The following is a 20,145-nucleotide window of genomic DNA, read 5'->3' as shown; positions in this document are numbered from 1 at the left end:
AGCAGCAGCCATGTATATACATTCTGAAAGAGAATTTAAATTTTAACACGAGTCCCGGATGATTTTTACTTATTTGAGAAGCGCTGGAACAGACAATTCCACTGAGGTGTTTTACAGTAGTTATTAAAGGACCTTCAATATCAAGAAAACCTTCCTTAAAAGGTATGTACTTGTAAAAATTATAGGATGCTTCTGTGCCAGTGATAAAGATACAGTAAATAAAGGGGAAAAAAAACCCTGATGATAGAGGAGAGAGAGAGGACAACTGACTGATGTTACAATGAATAAGGTTTTATTTGTCATTTAGCATTTTTAATATTTAATCTAGAAAAGACTATCTGAATTTATAAAGTTTGGCTGTATAAAAGCTGAAGTTGCATTATATAAAGTAGCCAAAAATAACAAATATTAATGTATGGCTATTAGAATAGGCAACTTAAATATGCTAAAACTATGTAATTTATTTATATTGCTCATTTAATCAATATAATCTTAAAATTAACTATAGCAATAGTATAGAGGCTATGCTGTTCTTCACAGAGAAAATTCATTTTATATAATTTAGTTTCCCTGTTGTGAATTAATCAATTAACCTGCACTTAAAACATCTACCATGTGACCAGAACTCTGCTAGGTTCTTTAGGAGACCAAACCAAACCAAACCAACCAACCAAACAAACAAACAAAAAAAACCACCTTGGTCTCTAGCTACCACATGGCCATCTTTTCTAATTCGGTGCTGCTTATTCCATCCATGAGCTTTGTACGAGTTAAGAGAGAACTAATTCTAGGCTTCAGTCTTTAGAGAATAAAGGTGAAAATAAGAATGAACTTGGACTTGAAGATTTGCAGATGGAAGGGGAATAGATGCTTTAGGTAGGGTGAAAGGCATCAAAACATGTGTATGACATGTAGAGGGAATGGAGAGAAATCTGTTTACCTGGTAAGTAACAGAATGAATAAAGTGGAAGGAAAAGAGGCTGAAGTTAAGCAGCTGGGAAAATTTTCCTACCCCAGACTGGAGGATATTTGGATACAACAAGGAAATTGATAGGAAATGAAGTTTTAGCAAGTGTCATTAAAGAAGTTAGGTAATAGGGGGGTTTTAAAAATGACCCTGGATCTCTAACCTAAGTTGAGATTTTAACTAATGAACTTTAAAATGTACATATATTCAATTTGTTGTTAACAATAATCCAGAAGTGCCCAAAATACCTATGCAGGTGTTTGCTATCAACCCAAATGTGTGACTAAGTCTGTGTGTTCAAGGGTCAATTGTATACATACGAATGAATAACTATTACATTATACACATCCTATATGTGTGGGTATAAGTGCATGTATATATATAGAACATTTATACATATAAATGAATAACTATTACGTTATACACACCCCATATTGTAAATGTATGTACGTATATAAAACATTTATACATATGAATGAATGACCATTCTGTTATACATATCCCATATTGCATATGTAGACATAAATGATGTATATACATAAAATATTTATACCAGCTGAATAATTTTTTTAAAGATTTTATTTATTTACTTGACAGAGATCACAATTAGGCACAGAGCCAGGCAGAGAGAGGAGGAAGCAGGCTCCCTGCTGAGCGGGGGCTTGATCCCAGGACTCTGAGATCATGACCTGAGCCGAAGGCAGAGGCTTTAACCTACTGAGCCACCCACGCGTCCCAGCTAAATAATTTTATATATGTGTTATGGGCCGAGTTGTGCTCCCTCCCCCCAATTAACATGTTGCAGTGCTAACCCCCACTATCTCAGAATGCTACTTTATCTGAAGATAAGCCTTTAAGAGGTAATTAAGGCAAATGAAGGTCATTCGGGTAGGCCCTGATTCAATATGACTACTGTTGCTATAAAAGGAAGAGATTAGGACACAGACAACACAGAGGACAACCATGTGAGGACAGAGGAGGAGAAGATGGCCATCTACAAGTCAAGGAAGGAAACCCCAGAATGAAATCCACCCCATGGACACCTTGATCTTGGACTTCTAGCCTCCAGAACTTGTAAAAAATTTTTTTTCTGTTTGTAGGCCACTCAGTTTGTGGTATATTGTTATGGAAGCCCAAGCAAACTAGTATAATATGTTTCCCATATATGGGCACATATCAGTGTATTTGATGTTTAATTTTAAGTAAATTGGAGAAAACAGAAGACTGGCAGCAGGAATTAAGAAGACTGCAATAGCTATTATATATCTTTAATCATATATACTTTCCAAGATATAATTATATAATCATAAACAGGATATCAACTAATTTTCAAAGGTTTGTGTCTAAGGAACTGTTCAACATACAAACATACATAATTTGAAGCATGTCTACCTTATTAACAATTTTTCAGGACCAGAACACCCAGAACTAGTTTGATTGAAATTTGCCCCAAGTTACTAAGTAAATACAAATACAATAACTGTGAAAATGGCCAATATAGCATTTAACTCCCAATTAAATTCAAACTAAATTATATGTACGTGCTTGTGTTTGAAGTGAACACAGAATCTATGACTTTTTTTTATTATTTTTTAAGATTTTATTTATTTATTTATTTGACAGCGAGAGAGAGAGAGAGAGAGAGAGAGAGAGAGAGAGAGAGACGGAGAAAATGTGAGAGAAAGCACAAGCAGGGGGAGCTGCAGAGGGAAAGAGAGACACAGGCTCCCCAGTAAGCAGGACCCTGGGATCATGACCTGAGCTTGACCAACTGAGCCACCCAGGTGCCCCAAGAATCTATAAGACTTTAAAAAACAAGGTCAAGGGTAGTTCTTAATGGCAAAATAGAAATTCAGACTTGCTGAGGAAAAAAAGGTCTTTTATTGAAGTAAATACTGTCATCGATTTGTGTCATCCCTTATTTAGCTGTACTACAAAATTTTTACAACAGGTTTATTTTGTAAATACCTCATCAAGTACTTAGTAAAAATTAGATAATGGAAAATTCTGACTTTTAAAGTTCAACTGTGTGTAAGTTATTCAAATTGACTTTCAACTAGTTAAAAGTAGTATCTTTTACTCTTTCCTAGGTTTTAACCATTTGAACAGTTTTTCCCTAAGCCTTTCCAAAATTAATTTGCTTCTTATTTCAAAGCCAAGGATGGAAAATTCTAGCTCAAAACAAATTTTTCAAAAAGTTGAGAAATATACTCAGGCATATTAGTCAATTGTTTTTAGAATGCCACCTATCTTATAGTGTTTATTGATATAAATGATAGAGCTAGTACTGAATAATCCAGTAACCCCTCAGAAAGCATGTTAATTGCAGTAGGGTTAAAGTAATGAATATTTAGATAATAATTTTCCCCACTGACACTAAGAAGGATTTATTTCTATGATATACAACAAAGTAAGAAAAACAGTATTTTCCAACAAGGTTGTTTAGGCTGAGAAAGATTGTCAAAGCAAGTACATTCTTACCCTGGGTCAAGGACATACACCCTTTCATCCACGGAACTAATATAAATGTTCTGGGAAATTTTATGGCATTCTCTTCACTGAAATAAGGAGACTCATTCCTTTATTAGCCCTCCATGGATTTTTGTTTCTTTGTTTTTGGTTTTGCTTCCTTGACCAATACCAGATTGCCTTCTCTCGGTGCTGGGAAATACAAAAATTAGTATCCATACACACAGACACAGACAACCCCAGCCCTAGACGAGTTCCTGATCCAATGAGGGGGATAAACATTTAAGCCAAACCAATGATACAATGAGCAAACTAGAAGGTGGCATAGAAGGTATTCTGGAAACCTCAGGAAAAGAACAACTTAACTTGGAGACAGTGTCAGGAAGCGTTATTTGTTGAAATGTCTCTTTAAAAATGACTACGTTTACTACCGCATGACCTTTCAGGACTATCTTACCACCTACTTTCCATGTCTTCTATTTGCTAGAGAGTCCCACAGTAAGCATCCACCATTCAGTACTAATTTGCTCTAATTAATCATCTACTCAGATCATGACTTAAAACACCCTGCTCTTACCATTCTAACTTCCAGGTGGAGGTAGCTCTGTAGGAATCTAAGAAAAAAATGAGGTCAAACAAGACACTCTGGATTGGACTCTGGAAGAAAGTTGCTTTCTTTCAGCTCATGGGCCAAAAGATGAATTGGTAGGTTCCTTCTCCTTGGAAGGAGCCCCCTGCCATTGATAGGATGGTGCTAACCATAACCACTATCCTTTACCAACCCCTACTTCTGGGGATATTTTAATATTCTCAGTGTTTCTGATGCAGTAAGGGAAGGGTAAGCTCTGTAGCTAAAGAAGTAGGTAGAACACATATCTTACAAGGTCTTGTGTTTCACTTTGAAGGCAATGTGAAGTCACTGAAAGATTTTAAGCAGGAAAGTGACATAGTCTGATATGTGTCTTCTATAGATCAATTTTGTGGCAAGGGATAAGATCGATTGAAAGAGGGAGAGACTGGAGACAAACAGACTTGTTAAATACCAATGCAGTAAATCAAGTGGTAAATGATAGTGGCCTAAACTAATCATAAGGGAAAAAGAGGAAGGAATGATCAGGAGACAGACTTGATGACCAATTTGATGGGAGAAAAGAGATACAAGAGAAAAAAAAGAAGAAAAAGTTACAGTTTGGGCTTTTAACACATGGTTTAAAGAATGAATAATTTTTTTAGTAATTTTTTCTTAGATTTTATTTATTTATTTGACAGAGATCACAAGTAGGCAGAGAGGCAGGCAGAGACAGAGAGAGGAGGAAGCAGGCTCCCTGCAGAGCTGAGAGCCGGATGAGCTCGATCCCTGACCTGAGCCGAAGGCAGATGCTTTAACCCACTGAGCCACCTAGGAGCCCCAAGAATGAATAATTTTTTATTCAAATAGTTATTCAGGTGCTCCAACAACATTTTTTGAGTAATTCATTATTCTCCTACTGATTTGAAATGTGGGCAACTATTTTTTGTTGACTTTTAGTACTCTACTAAAATGTTTTACATATATAAATATACATATAATTTCTGTATATATGAACATATTTACGTGTGTGTATAAAATCCCATTTACTCTCCACAACTCAGTACTGCAGATTGATTATTATTCTCATTACACACACACACACACACACACACACACCCAGGACTTCAGAAAAAAAAAATTGTTTTAGAAAACATCATCACGATTTTTAGAACACTATGCAAATACAGACTTCAATTTTCAAATAGGTATATTCTTGTAGTGTTTGTTCAACTGATATGTATCTAATACTATGTGGAGGACACAAAGACATAAAAGGTACATAGTCCTTGCCTTCATGACACTTTCGATTACAAAAATAAGACACACAGACACCAAACATGAAATAAAGCCACATGATTAAAATCAAATGAGAATGAGAAAGGCAGTAATTATCAAAGAAAGGAAGGATTTATTGGAACTCAAGTCACTGAAAAAAGAATCGGAGGAAGAAAGGGCTGGGCTTGTGTTCGGTCTTCAGTAAAACAGTAAGACTAGACAAGACAAGAGAAGTCCAAGAGCCGCAGTGCCTGGTGGGCGACAGATGTCCACATCCGTGGAATGAATCAATGGATGAGCTGAAAAGTAGGATGAGAGGCCTCTGATGGTTTTCCAGTTCCCCTAGCATATACAGGGTATAAATAACACCCCTAAGTTGTCTCTTCTTATGTCCTCATGCTACTCAACTTGTCACGTCTTGCTTTATAATTTCCTCTTAATACACAACTATTTATAGATTCATGTACACCCTATTCTGTCTCTTGCATCCCGGACTTCATCCAGGCTACTTTGTTCTGTTTGGAACATTGTTTCTGTATCCTCCACTCTCACAATTGCTTTGTGGCCCTTCGTCCTCTGGAATTTGACTTAGGGGACCCCACTCCAAGAAGCCTTTCTTGACACTTTCCACCTCTCTTAAATTTGAATTCACTCCCTTTCCCCTGACTTCTATTAAAATTGTAGGCATATGTCTGTCATATGACATCTCTCGTTCTACCCAAATAAACTATGAGCATCCTAAAGGCAGAGATGATGTCTTACCCATCTTTAAATCCCCAGTTCTCTGCACAGGAGAACTGTTAAAAACAGTTAAAAACATACCACAGGCTGTTAAAATGTTTATTGACTGAATAAGAGAAGAAAATTTATTTAATTAAGAAATTAACAAATATCAAACACAGACGACCACTCTTCCCATATCAAAAGCTTACAATTTAGTAGAAGAAACAGGTTGTGGGCAAATAATTATACAAATAAGAAACAAATTAGTTTCTGTATAGGGTTTAATTCAAACAATAACGATGTGTTAGATCATCTACCAATGATACAAAAGTGCAATAGGAAGTAGAGGGAAAGGGAAGCATTGAGTTTGGGGATATAAGGAAGTATGGACCCAGAAGAGGTAAAGAATCTTCTATTAAATATTTTCATTTATCAAATAATTCTTTTATAATATTCCATAATCTGTCTCTTTTGTAAATTTGGATTTTAAAGCAACTTATATCTTGAATATTTAAAAGTAAATAATATTAATTTCTTAAATCTTAAAATAATTTCTGTTCACTAACAAGAAATCATTATTATGATGTCATTAAAGCACCTGAGCATGGTCAAGGTGTTTACCAGAAAAGACGTTATATGCAAACGAATGACCAAAACCCAATCTTTCATCAACGTGATTGTTCAAATTACCTTAGACTCTCTGAAATCCAAGCGAGGTGAACTTTGCTTTTCATGGCAATAAGCTCAGCTATACCTCCTCCCTCTCCACCTTTTAGGTAAGTTAAATTTATAACAATTCCACAAAATCATCTTGTGGAATACAAGAAGTTCAGAACAATTAATATGGCCTACACAAGCTTAGATAAAGGGGTTTCCAGTTGCAGAAAACTGTAAAACTGTAAAGCTTTTATTGATTTGCTAGAATAGTATAAGACTTTAATCCTTGAAACTTCTCATAAGGAATGCTAATAATATTTAATATTTTAGAGTAAACTCTCATAAAATAAGTAACAAATATAAATATTTCATATGACTTTTATTTGAGAAAGTAAAATTAATAATTATCTCTTGTCTGACTAAATATCTATTTAAAGATTTTTTATTTATTTATTTGACAGACAGAAATCACAAGTAGGCAGAGAGGCAGGCAGAGAGAGAGGGGGAGGCAGGCTCCCTGCTGAGCAGAGAGCCCGGTGTGGGGCTTGATCCCAGGACCCTGAGATCATGACCTGAGCTCAAGGCAGAGGTTTTAACCCACTGAGCCACCCAGGTGCCCCAAAATATCTATTTAAAAGAAGATATTTTGAGGTAATTGTTAGTTCTTTACTGCTTTGTCACAGGCTAACTTTTCCAGGAAAGGATGTTTAAAAATAAGAAATATTTTTATGTCTTTTAAATGGAGCATGGCAAATGAAAACTTTATTCTACTTAATTAATAGTTGCCCAGTTATCTAGAGATGATAAACTTTTTAAGAAGCACCCCCCCAAAATAGGAAGACATTTCTGATTAAACAAGATAGAGCATTCTTTCTTCACCTCTATGCCCATAAATTAAATGAATTCTAGCTCTAATGAAAATTCCTGGGTTAATTATCTAAGAAATCTGAGTATCCCTGAAAAGGTGACAATGAATCAAAGAAATTTCCTTTTCCTCCTGTATTCCAGTATTTCTACTAAGGCATCACTTAAGCCATTGCACGATAATTCATTTTAAGCTGCTTGAAGAGAATCATTAATTAGGGAACAGCTTCTATATCTGAACCTACATTAGACTACTGTGTCTACATTTTGCTTCTGTGTCTTATGAGGATATAAATGGCACAAAGAAAAGCACCCAAATGATTCAGGCATGTGAAAGTGGTGATTTAGAAGGGGTGCATTGGTATAAGCCACTTAGGACCAAATCAAATGTTATTTCTCTTTTATTTTCCACTTTTAATAATAAGGTTTAGCAAGCACTTCATTTTTTGACACCTTTAATAGTCTTTCCACTTTTCTCTCTATCATTGATGTCCTTCCTCCTGGAATGTATCCAGAGTCTGTGATCTGCAGGTTGAGAACAAGAAGTTTCCTAACCCTAAAACAATAAGGCTAGGAGCTATACATTTGGGATGACTTCTGGTCCAGAAGTCATTCTACTAGAATGCTACATTTTAGACCTCTGAAAATTAAGAAATATTATGGAATATCCCTCCCCTAAAAAATGAAAACCAAATAATGCAAAGGTCTTGGTCAGACGTGTAGTGGCCTAGAATCAACTCCTGAATTCTTTTCATTATGTCACATCCTAAATGTTCAAAACAGACTTATACATTTAATAATAATAATTATATGTTATATTTATATAATAATTTAAATTCCTGAGAAATGCATACATTCTCCCACCTAGTTTTACAATCTCCTTATGAAGTGGGTAGAGCAGACATTAGTGTAGTTATCTTAAAGATTAAAAAGCTAAGGCACAAAGAAGAAAATGACTAGCCTACGTAAGGGCACAGAATGATATGAAATGGAATTGTGACTACTGAGGTCTTTTGATATCTTGTTTAATTTTTTTTCCTAACAGAATTTATTAAATCCAGACAATTAATAGTTTTGGATTACAAGTCTCATTGATGCTTATTTATAGCTTGACTCATACCAGTCAATTTTCAAAGTTTTAGACTTTCCATTAACTAACTAGGAGGGCATCGGCATTTAGAGGCAATGTCTCATGAAAAATGTTCAAAAAGGAACAAGTAACTAAAAGTAAAATGCCATATACTGGGAATAGAACTGGCTACATGAAATATTCATTTGGGGCAAATATGTGCACACAAAATGTTTACCTTAGGATTATTTAACTGCAAATATTGTAGACAAAATTAAATATTCATTAGTGGCGAATGCAAATAAAATATGGTAATCCAGCTTAATGAGATATGATGCAAGATAAGTGAGACCTAAAAGTAGGAGAAAGAAAAGATGGACATGATTTTTTTTGTATTTATAACATTTACCCTCACATACATTATATATTATGTAGTATGTATCAAATACACAGTATTTATGTATCACAGCATACATGTTACAACCTACAAATATGTTCACATCATACATATTACATATCATATCTACATATAAATAGATGTAAATATGTATGTCTGTTTATATCTATACCTAGATATATCTATATTTCTGGGAAAATAAGTACCAAATTGTTAGCAGTGATAACCTCTGGGGAGTGGATTATAGGAGTATATGAGTGTAGACAGATAATTTTTAGTTTCTGTTTTCTATACTTCTACATTGTTTGAGGTTTGTGTAGTCAGCAAGCGCTATCTTTAATATATTAGGAAAAAATGTGAAGGGTTGTTATGAGCTGACTATATAAATAGGTTTAAGAAAATACTCTTTGAACATAGAGCCAAAATAAATTATTAGGGAAATAGTACTATTTTAAAAATAGCTGTAGTTCTCTCTGCTTCTGCCCTTTCTGCTGCCTGGAATGTAGATACGGTAGCTGGGGAAGATATCCAAGACCGTGAGACAGGAGCCACGGTTTGTGGAAGGTAATGTAATAAATAAATAAGACAACACCCTGGGATCTACTATCACGGAGCTACCATGGGAGCAGTGTTTGGACTACTAGGTAAGTATCATTTTAGTCTTTTACAGTAGCTAAGACTAATACAGTGTCTAATTCCACATGGTATTCCAAGAGCATGACTTCTTCAGTCCTCGTAGAAAATAGGCATCTACTGTAGAGTTAGAATTAAATGCTCTCTTCCCCTGTTTTGTTAACAACTTTTCCTGCTTCCATATTTTCCTATCAACCTCATGACTAAAGGTTGCCTTCTAATGGAGTTTTTTACAGTGAAAGAACACGCATACTGGAGAAGAGAAACATCGGTATCACCGACAGTTACATTTATTCAAGTAAAATAATGCATTGCTCTCCTGGGCTCATACTTCAGTCTGATGACCTTTGTTTCAGCCTGCTACCGAGATGAGATTCCATGTTGGCCGTGGCCAAAAAAATATGAATTTAGAATTCTGAGAGGTAGGCTGGACAATGGCAAATTCATATATGATCAACACCACCTTTTGAGGCCCCTTGGTTGAAAGCACAGTGTGTCATTCGCCAAACACTCATTCCCTTTGACGAATCTATATGATCAAGAATCAGGTCAAAAAGAAAATACTGACCCAGGGGCACCTGGGTGGCTCAGTGGGTTAAAGCCTCTGCCTTCGGCTCGGGTCATGATCCCAGGGTCCTGGGATCGAGCCCCACATTGGGCTCTCTGCTCGGCAGAGAGCCTGCTTCCTCCTCTCTCTGCCTGCCTCTCTGCCTACTTGCGATCTCTATCTGTCAAATAAATAAATAAAATCTTTAAAAAAAAAAAAAAAAAAAGAAAATACTGACCCAAATGGGTTTATATTTCAAATGAATGGCATGCTCATGTTCTTAAGTGTTAAAAAAATAAACAAGATGGATTAAAAGATTAAATATATATTTATAGTCTAGTAAAATCTGAGGAATTTATTGAAAAAAGGGCCTTTGCTTTTTCTGTTTGCTTGTATATGTATTTTGTTGGTAGAGTGTGTGTGGGGGGGGGCTGGATCAAACACTATTTACTAACATAGCTCAGTTATCATCTCACAGAGTTATGATGCTTAAAAATTAATTATATGTCTATGTTTTATAAACAATAAGGTACAATATAAGCTATTATTTTTATACCAAGTTATGACACTTTGTCACAATGAAGACATGTACATCTTCCCTTTCTCAGTGACAAATTTTGTAAAAACATTATAAACTACCTTTTAGAAAAAAAAACACATTTTATTGACCTGGAACATCTTTCCCACGAGAATTGGGGGGTGGCTGACACCATAAAATCGTGGAATGTTATATACATTTCTGCACTCAGTTCTCTTTACTTTTTAATCATCTCATATTTTTAAGCCACCAATCTTACTTCTTACAGGTAGGAATTTAAATAATTGGCTGTTTAGGTACAACAGCAATTCTTTAAAAAATATAGGTAAATATATATATGTATATATTTACATATATATTTTTACTGATAGTACTAATTATATATATTTATATAATAAATGTATAACAAATCATATCATATCATATATCGTATCATATCTATATTTACTAAGCTCTACAACAAAGCCAGGTTCACCCAAAGTCATTGGTTCATAAGATGTTTCAGGGGAAAAGGATAAAAAGAGGAGCAGATCACAATAATTTTAAAACACACAAACACAGGAGCCCGAATATCTGATTATAACCTCTTCTCTCTGCTTATGTACAAAGAACCTACAGTATGTGATCCTGACAACACATGTTTCCTATTTTGTCAGTTTGATAAAAGCGTACCATGTCAATGGTTTTTAGCTTGTGATTTGGTGATTGTTTCAGCACTGATTGTCAATGACCTGTATGTCAGCTGACACAGCTGACACAGTTAAATCAGAAATTAGCATGCAGTCTCCTAAAATGCCAGACACATGGACCCTTTACACAAGAGAGATATAATGGAACCCACATGATATCCCCATTAAACAATGAAACATGTGACATTAACCAAAAACAGGAACACATCAGCAAATATGCCTGAGGAAGTTTATGGTATTTAACTCCTAAACATTAATTTTATTGTGGTGTATGAGGAACTAATTAACTGAGAGTTTCCTTTTTTATTGGAAGCGGAAATACTGTTCAGAAAACTGATGAAGAATAAATACAGCATATTTTAAGTTTATTAAGCTTGGCTCATCGACTTCTATTTATTTAAGCTAATCTCATAAGGCAATTAAATATTTCAATCAGTAACTCTATATGGCTATTTTATTTAGCACATTTCTGAAAAATTAATCAACGTGTTAAGATATATTTCCAGTTTCATACAGCCAAAACAATGACTAAATACATTTTCAGTCACATGATCTTTTCCAACATGAGCTTTGATAAATATACAAAGGGAAAATGACAACAGTAAAGTTAAAGTTTGGTGACTGTGATGTAAATAGTTAAGGTTAAGTTTGTATCTACATGAGACAAATGGTTTCCTTCAGCACTGTAATACCTTTCTCTAAATAATTCTATTTTCCCAGTCAGAGGAAGCGTCGTTCAGGTGTGGCAGAATGAATGTGATCCTAGCTAGGATACGCAATGGAATTAATTGCCAAGTGTGGTTTCAGAATCCTTTTTTTTTTTTTTTTTCTTTTGAAACAGGATCTGTGTTTTGCTGGCACAATGCTAGGCACTACTCCATATATAATTCTGCTTAAGCTCTGTAACAATTCAGTAAAATGGGTGTTATTAATCCATATTATAGATAAGGAAACTGAAGCTCAGTAAGCTGCCCAAGGACAATCAAAGTAGCAGAACAAGGCAAAACTTGATTCCAAGTCCATGCTCTCTCATTCCAAGTGCCTTTCAACTAGTAATTGCCTCCTTGACACTGGGTTAATTACATCAAAACAGACAAAACAATTAAATGTTTGAGATCATATAGACACGGGAATCAACTGGCATAGACAAATTAATCAATTAATAAAATTAATCAATTGCTTATCTATACAATTAATCAATTAATCAAATTAATTGCTTATCTATATAATATTACCCATAACCCGTAAGCACAGGTGGTTATAATATGATAGGTCAACACCAATAACTTTCTAGTAAAAAAGGTCATAATGGGTTTTTAAATGAGTATAGACTAGACTAGGCCAAAAGTTCCTAAAATTTCTTGGATTCAGGCACCACCAGTGGCTCAATAATTTTTTCATGGCACCTGAGAGCAAAAGAAATACCTAAATCCTCCATCATTTTGTTAAGTAGTAAGGTCCAAAACCTAAGGTTTATGTAGTGTCTGACAGATGTCTCTGTATTTTCCCTGAAATTTTACAACATGCTGTATGTCCCTGTGGATTAGCAAAAGCACCCTAGTACCTTAGCACACAGTTAGGGAACCTTAGCACGAGGCACATGCCCATCTATGGGGAAAGATTCTATCTGTAGCTATGTGACACATTCGATTTGACACTTTGGACTAAACTCTTGAGCCAACTCTTTTACAACTGTTTGTTTTATACTGTATATAGAAAATGGGTTATTTTATTGGATTGCCTTCCTGTAGATTTTTTTTATTTCCACATAAAATGTGTTCCTGTCAAAAATTTCTAAGGCAGCTATTAGAATTATATGACTAGAAATTTTACACCCAAACAGAAAGGAGAGGGGCAGAGGACTGTAGTTATTAGTACAAAGAGAAACATCTATTCCTCTCATTTCTGCCTATAAACTACATGTTCTGAAGGAACAGCATTTAACCTTGAGGGTGGGGTGCAAGGAGGCCATGTGTTATGGAAAGAGAACTGGAAATTGGAGTCAGTTGAAAGTGGTATTAACCAAACTTATGACTTTCAACCACCTTATCTCAAAAGTTTCTCTCAAGTTTAATATGCTAAAACCAACATACACATTCAAAATTATTTTGAATTTTGTTAGATTTTTTTTCCATGATGAGCAAACACAAAAGTGGGTGCCTTCTTCCCAACATGAAACTATTGTGTAGGTGTCAAAAGGGTGTACATTTTATTTCAAAACTATCTACCTGAAACAAGTTTTGTGGTCCACAAGTTGGAGCCCTTTGTTAAGAGGTTACGATTTCAGTCAGATTTTCTAGCAGAGGCAAAGGGACCATGTCCTTAGACTCTTCAACCACCCAAAGTGTATTTTAACCAATTCATTTGTACACCACTTATTTTATTATTCAGCATTTGAAGCTTATTTAGTTTTAAAATTTATTTCAAGAAAGTTAACGACTGCTTTCTGATTAAAATGAGCAGGTACCTACAAATATAATTTAAAATTAGAATTTTGGGGGCACCTGGATGACTCAGTTGGTTGAGTGTCAGACTTTTGATTTCAGCTCAGGTCATGATCTCAGGGTCCTGAGATAGAGCCCTGAGTCCAGCTCAGCATGGAGTCTGCTTAAGGTTCCTTCTCTCCCTCTCCCTCTGCCCTTCACCCCCATCTCCACTTGGATGCACGCAAGCACATATGCTCTCTCTCTCAAAAAAAAAAAATTGGGATTTTTAATTATGCAATATAAAAACTGGGGTGTGTCTACACATAGCAACTTAATTGAAAGTTTTTATAGAACTGTCAAGTTAAATATACAGATTATTTCATTAATTTCTTTCCTTGAATGGAATGGTCTGTGAATGGAGTTGATTGATCAAATCAGTGTTTTTACATAATTGTTTTCAAGTTATTACATATATTGAAAATGCTCAGTTTAATAATGCACCATTATTTTTACCTCCTTAGAAATTTGGAGGTATTTTCAGATACTAAGAAATAAGTAGGAAAAGGAATAACTAGATATGGATCCATGAATAAGTGTGGTTTCATGCTTGATTTCATTAATAGCAAATGCCAGACGAGAATCTGAGATTCTGATAATACTACATCAATAATTGTGAATTTATTTACATATTCATGGATTAAGAGTGGACTACAACATTCTTTAAAGATTCTTTTCTATCTGGATGATTTGTTCTGAATTCTTCAGCTGTACTGCTATTAATTTACTCTTCTATTGTTTACTGATATTCATTCTAGCAGTTAAGAGAGAATCCAGCAACTCCATTCTGTGGTCCCCATTCCATGCCATATTTCTACCATTACATTTCTCAAAGAGAAAATATTTTTATGTCCAACTGAAAGCTTCCTCCCTCTTTGGAAAACAGAAGATATTAACTCAATCGATGACAGTCAGGTTCCCCCAACTTTTTTTTAAGATTTATTATTTATTTTAGAGCGGGAGAATGAGAAAGCAGGGGGAGGGGCAGAGGGAGAAGGAGAGAGAGAATCCTGAGGCAGACTTCCTGCCGAGTACGGTGCCTGCCACCTGCAGCAGGGCTGGATTCCAGGAACGATCTGAGCCAAAATCAAGAGTTGGCCACTTCACCAAATGAGCCACCCAGCAGCCCCCAACTTATGTTTTTATTTCTTTTTTTTCCCTGTTGAGAACATTTTAACTTTCTTATGTTGTTCCAGAGATTTTTATTTTATTTATTTTATCAAGTCACATAGTCTAAACAGAAAAAATTATCATTGATACCTTCTTTGAGTGGATTGATGAAAAGCATTTGAGTTTTTGATACCACCAAATACATGTTTCATATTTACTTGAAACTCATATCAGGATGAGTTGGTCATCCTCTTTCATTGAGAACTACCTAATAATACTCTAAAATAACTGACGAGCAGAGAAGTCACACATGGTGGACAGTAATAAGAAAGCCCATTAAAGAGAGATGGCAAGATTTGTGTCCTTCCCTGTCTCTGTTCTTTCCTGAAATGTGATTAGGGAGGAACAGTCTGGACTATTTACTGATTCCACCCAAACTGACTCAAAGTGCTGGAGTATCAACAAGAGTGGTACTTTCTTTTGCTACAGGCTTCTTAGTTTTAGAGTCTGGCAGGATGCTAGTTTCAAGCTTGCCAGCAGCTGTAAAGGCTTTATTCTATTTTATTTCCAAGGTTACAAAAAAAAATGGTATTATTTATAATTTGAAGCACCAAAGATATAAATATCAAATGGTTAATATATGAACAATTTTAGAAAGGGAAAAATTTCTCCATGCCACATCACATTAACACTGAACAAATCTAGTATGCCAGCTCTGTCAAATGGGAGTGAGGTAGAGGTGTTCTTGACCTTTTCCAGGCCTCGAGTTACACTATTGTTCATACTCAATATGGTTTTCTCTTCAGCACAATATTTGCTAATGGGACTTATTTCTACAGTTGCTTAAAAAAAATTTCTTTCTGGAAAACAGAACTAGTCTATATGTATATATTGCAGGTGCAGTCTGAGACAACTGACGATTTTTTAAAAGTGTCTTTTTTTCTTCCACTTTAGTAACCAAGGTTACCAAAAAACACATTGGCAACATGTGTTTAATGTGAATAGTAATTCCTTAGGAAAATGGAAACAAAACAAAACAAAAAATATTTTATGATTAAAAACTCAGAAGTTAATATAACAACAGAGTTTAAAATTCTGTATTTAGAATTTAAATTATTCTTATAATTATATATTTAGAATATAAATATAGCCCTTAATTGTAAAAACATGTTGGTGTTTCCGGACGAATCAATCTACAAAGTTAGAATGATGTGGAAATAATACGAAATTAATAAATTCAGGATCCAGAGTGAGAACACTGTCTTAAAACATATGAAACTGAAGTCAAGAGAAAGATGTGCATAAAGAGTATAAAAACCGCAAATACCATACAAGTGTGAATTTTTATAGTCCTGAGTTCAGTTCACTTTTATCTAGACTCCGTAGTTGCAATCTACTCCTCTCAAATGGCTTTGTGTATTTAAAAAATTATATCCCATTTCTTCAATATTATACAAAGAAAGGTTCAAAGACTGGGAATAAATTTAAAATGTGAAAATTCAAAACATCATTTGACAGGAAGCTTAGATCTGATTTCTAGAACACTGGACAGAATTTCTCAGATGCAGAAAGTACTGAAGCATAGCAAGATGTTAATGGGGCAATTTATTAACATATAAATGAGCCCAAATATACTGGGTTTTACAAAATAATATTCTATACGAATAGCTAAAAGATGATATTCCATTAATTGTTTTCAATTATGTTCTACTTTTATTAATGAAAATATTTCAATAAACTTGCCTTCTCCATATTTTTTATGGCCATGGTAATAAGGTTCTACAAGATATGTTGCTTAGCAGTCTAGGCTCTCTTTGGAATTTGCTATGATTTTTTTTTTAAAGATTTTATTTACTTATTTGATAGACGGAGATCACAAGTAGGCAGAGAAGCAGGCAGAGAGAGAGAGGGGTAAGCAGGCTCCTGCTGAGCAGAGAACCCGATGTGGGACTTGATTCCAGGACCCTGGGATCATGACCTGAGCTGAAAGCAGAGGCTTTAACCCACTGAGCCACCCGTGGGCCCCCTGCTATGATTTTTATTTAACAGATTATGGTTGGCATTTGGCTATTTAAATTTTAGAAAGTGAAGTACTAGACTGTTTCCCAAACTAACAGTATACATTTTCAATTCTGGTAAAAAAGAAGTCATAAAATCACAGACATCTAGATGTAATAAGTTATATAAACAGTTATCTTAACCTAATACCCCACATAGTGTAAAAATGTCCTTGTAGTGTTTGTAATGAGGTGGTCATTCCTTCATTCATTCAATCAACAGGTAATGGAATGTTGTACTAAAAGTTTAGGTATAATAATGAATAAGAATCAGTACCTGCCCTCATAGAACTTAGAATTAAAATAAAAGAGAAAAAACACAGGATCCAAAGGAACTAGGAGAAAGGGATCTAACTAGGTCAGGCAAGTTTTCTCTGATCTGAGTTGGAAGGCATTTAGATTGTTGAGGAGAATAAACATTGACATTGTAAGTCCAGAGTCAAGAAAGAGTATGGTTTGGTCTAAGAACTGAAGGAAGACTACTGAGAAATTAGGCTATAAATATAGGGAGGATATAGATAATAAAAGGCCAACTAATTCATATTAAGAAACTTGAGTTTATCTTAAAAAGCAATGCAAAGCAATTGAAAAGCATATTCCTATCTTATCTTTGCAAAAACAAACTGAACCTGAAAATTATATTCATATTATAAAAATACACTGGAAGTGGAAGTTATGAAACTGAAATATAAAGAGCAACTATTGGCTTCAGAAGCACAGAAATAACCTAAGTTCTTTTAAATACCAACATAAATCCTTTTCTATACTTTCTGTGCATTTCTTCTTTAAAATAAAAATGCTATATGGGTGATCTCATTTCTTGGTGTGGCAGGAATATTAAATTGCCTAATTTAAAGCCATGCCCTCCACCCACTCCCAAATGGAAAATCAATGGTACTTACTACATCCAGCCTTATAGCTGAAGCCTGGAGGAAGGAGGAATCCTTGCTGGGCAGCTGCAGCCAGAGTCCGTTGATCAGGAGGGAACACGGGAATCATTAATGGCGGCAGTTGACCTTGAACCTGCTGAACGTTATAGAGAGAATCAAAGAGACGAAGTTTTGGTGCTCCATGCTTCCCACCCTCCTTACGTTATGATAAAGAAAACCATTTATTCAATTCAAATGTACTGGAGTACAAGCCCATACACTGGGCCTGAGGTCATGCCTTAGGAAAATTAGAGTACACTATAGTTGGAAAGTGTTACCAAATTTACTTTCTAACCTAAGGAATAATTTCCCTAGATATCCTACATGAAGTACCACTACTTCATACAAGAAAACCTTTTCTTATTGCCCTAATGTAATAATGGTTAAAAAATCACCCTTAGGTTGAACTAAAATCTCCTTCCGTAAATCCGGTTAGGGAGGATGCTACCTTCTGAAACAAACTTAGCCAAACTGGTATCATCTTATGTATAACTAGCTTTTCATTATTTGAAGATAATTGTCATGTTCACATAATATTGTAATTTTTTTGAACAAAAGAGCTGGCAAAGAAACTTAGAGAGTCACTAAGACTTTCCCCTTTGTTTATAAAAAGGTAACCAGGGCCAAAAGAGAAGAGACTCATCCACAGCCAAGGAATGGGACAGTTAGATTAGGTCTAAAACCCAGTCCCTGGAATCTTGTTCTGTGTTATACTTTTATCTTCATCTATCTTTTTACAATCAGTTGAAACACCCCTCAAACCACTAGGTCTCTGTTTTGGTTGCCATCTTTGGAATACACATTAATTTGCTTATGTCACTCTCAGAATATGGGGTTCACATCAGTAAATAAATAACTGAGCACAACAGAATCACTATCTTCTTTGAACTGAGCAGAGATTTCTAGAAATATAACCTAATATAGTCATTTCTGCAGCAATATGACATTAGTGATTAATGGAAAAGTTGTCATCACTAAAATAAGTTGGCTTTTCCCCCCAAATATTTAATTAAGCAAGATTGCCCTAGTGAATAGGATTATTGGTTAGTGTTTGTCACTAAATATATGACCAAGAATTTAGGATCATACTAAAAATCACATATCTGACACTTCATTCTCCCTTACTCTTCCCTTCCCGTGCATTAATTGAGTCATTTGGAAAATATTTAATTAACACCACTATGCACAAGAAAATGAGCTTATCAGCAGGGAAAGAAGAGTGAACAAGAAAAGCAAGATTCAATGTAACATCTGCCCATTACATTACAGTGGGCACAATGATAAAAACAAAAAAACCCAAAAAACAAAAAAAAGACAAAACCCAGAAAAGATTGCAAATTCACTCAGTTCTGAATCCTAACAGCAACACTGAGCCTTCTCTCAGACTTGTTTTCCCTTTCTCTCATTGGCACTGAACATTCTTGGGGCACGGGTGATTCTCACAGAGCTCATCGTTTCTCACTTTAAAAGTCTACCTTCAGTTTGCCCATTATTTCATCTTTCACAGTAAAGCTCTGAGCTATTTCTGAGATTTTGGTTGTTGAGTGTGCACTGTGGTTTGGGTGGGGAAATGTCTGAGAAAAAGGTGGGAGGGAGGGGGAAAGAGACACAGAGACCGAGACAGAGAAAAACATAAGCACTACAAGGATGAGAGATCTGCTTTCAGCAATGGCTCCAAATTGGAAAGCATTTCTTTTAGCCAAAAGGATTTTAAACCTATCACTGCCACCAGAGTGAAACTAAAAAGGAATGACAACAAAACAGGAATACAAAGAGACAGTGTCTTAAGGTTAGCTTCTAAGATTGAGATCACTACAGCCAACAATTTTTGAGCATATTGGAGGAAAGATATACCTTACGTAGAAACCAATGGAAAGCAATTGATTAAAGACTCAAAATTAGTGCAAATTGAACAAGTTTGTAGGAATAAGTGGTCTAAAACAAGAGATAGACATCCGAAGGCAAAACGGCATGGGTGCACGTTTAGTGCAAGAGGACACCAGGCAGAACGGACAAGAAAGAAACAAAGAGCGAATCAGCTCCCGTATGTATTTTCTACTTCGTTGTTTGTAAATTATCATATTGTGTACAGCACATCTCCTCCCTTTGAAGGTACCATCGGTTCTACGATGTCCAAATAAATTTAACAGCAGCATTTTAGAGGGAA

The 20,145-nt window shown here is 35.2% G+C and overlaps 1 protein-coding gene across 6 annotated transcripts in view; it reads right to left on the bottom strand.

Moving 5' to 3' along the window:
* The window catches only part of SOX5 (SRY-box transcription factor 5), a 977,646-nt gene that overhangs the window by 106,156 nt on the left and 851,345 nt on the right, over positions 1 to 20,145 (bottom strand). For 3 of the 6 annotated variants that reach the window (XM_080810710.1, XM_080810708.1, XM_080810712.1), the window contains one exon: positions 17,952 to 18,072. In XM_080810710.1, coding sequence (XP_080666836.1) covers positions 17,952 to 18,072 — 121 coding nt within the window. Of the gene's footprint in view, positions 1 to 17,951; positions 18,076 to 20,145 lie in introns of all 6 variants that reach the window. The other 3 variants (XM_080810707.1, XM_080810711.1, XM_080810709.1) reach the window with 1 other exon arrangement.

Source organism: Martes martes (genome assembly GCF_963455335.1).
Source record: "Martes martes genome assembly, chromosome: 8".
Taxonomy (NCBI): Eukaryota; Metazoa; Chordata; class Mammalia; order Carnivora; family Mustelidae; genus Martes; species Martes martes.
Note: the sequence above shows the minus strand (reverse complement) of the source record. Positions and strands in the feature narration are given on the sequence as shown.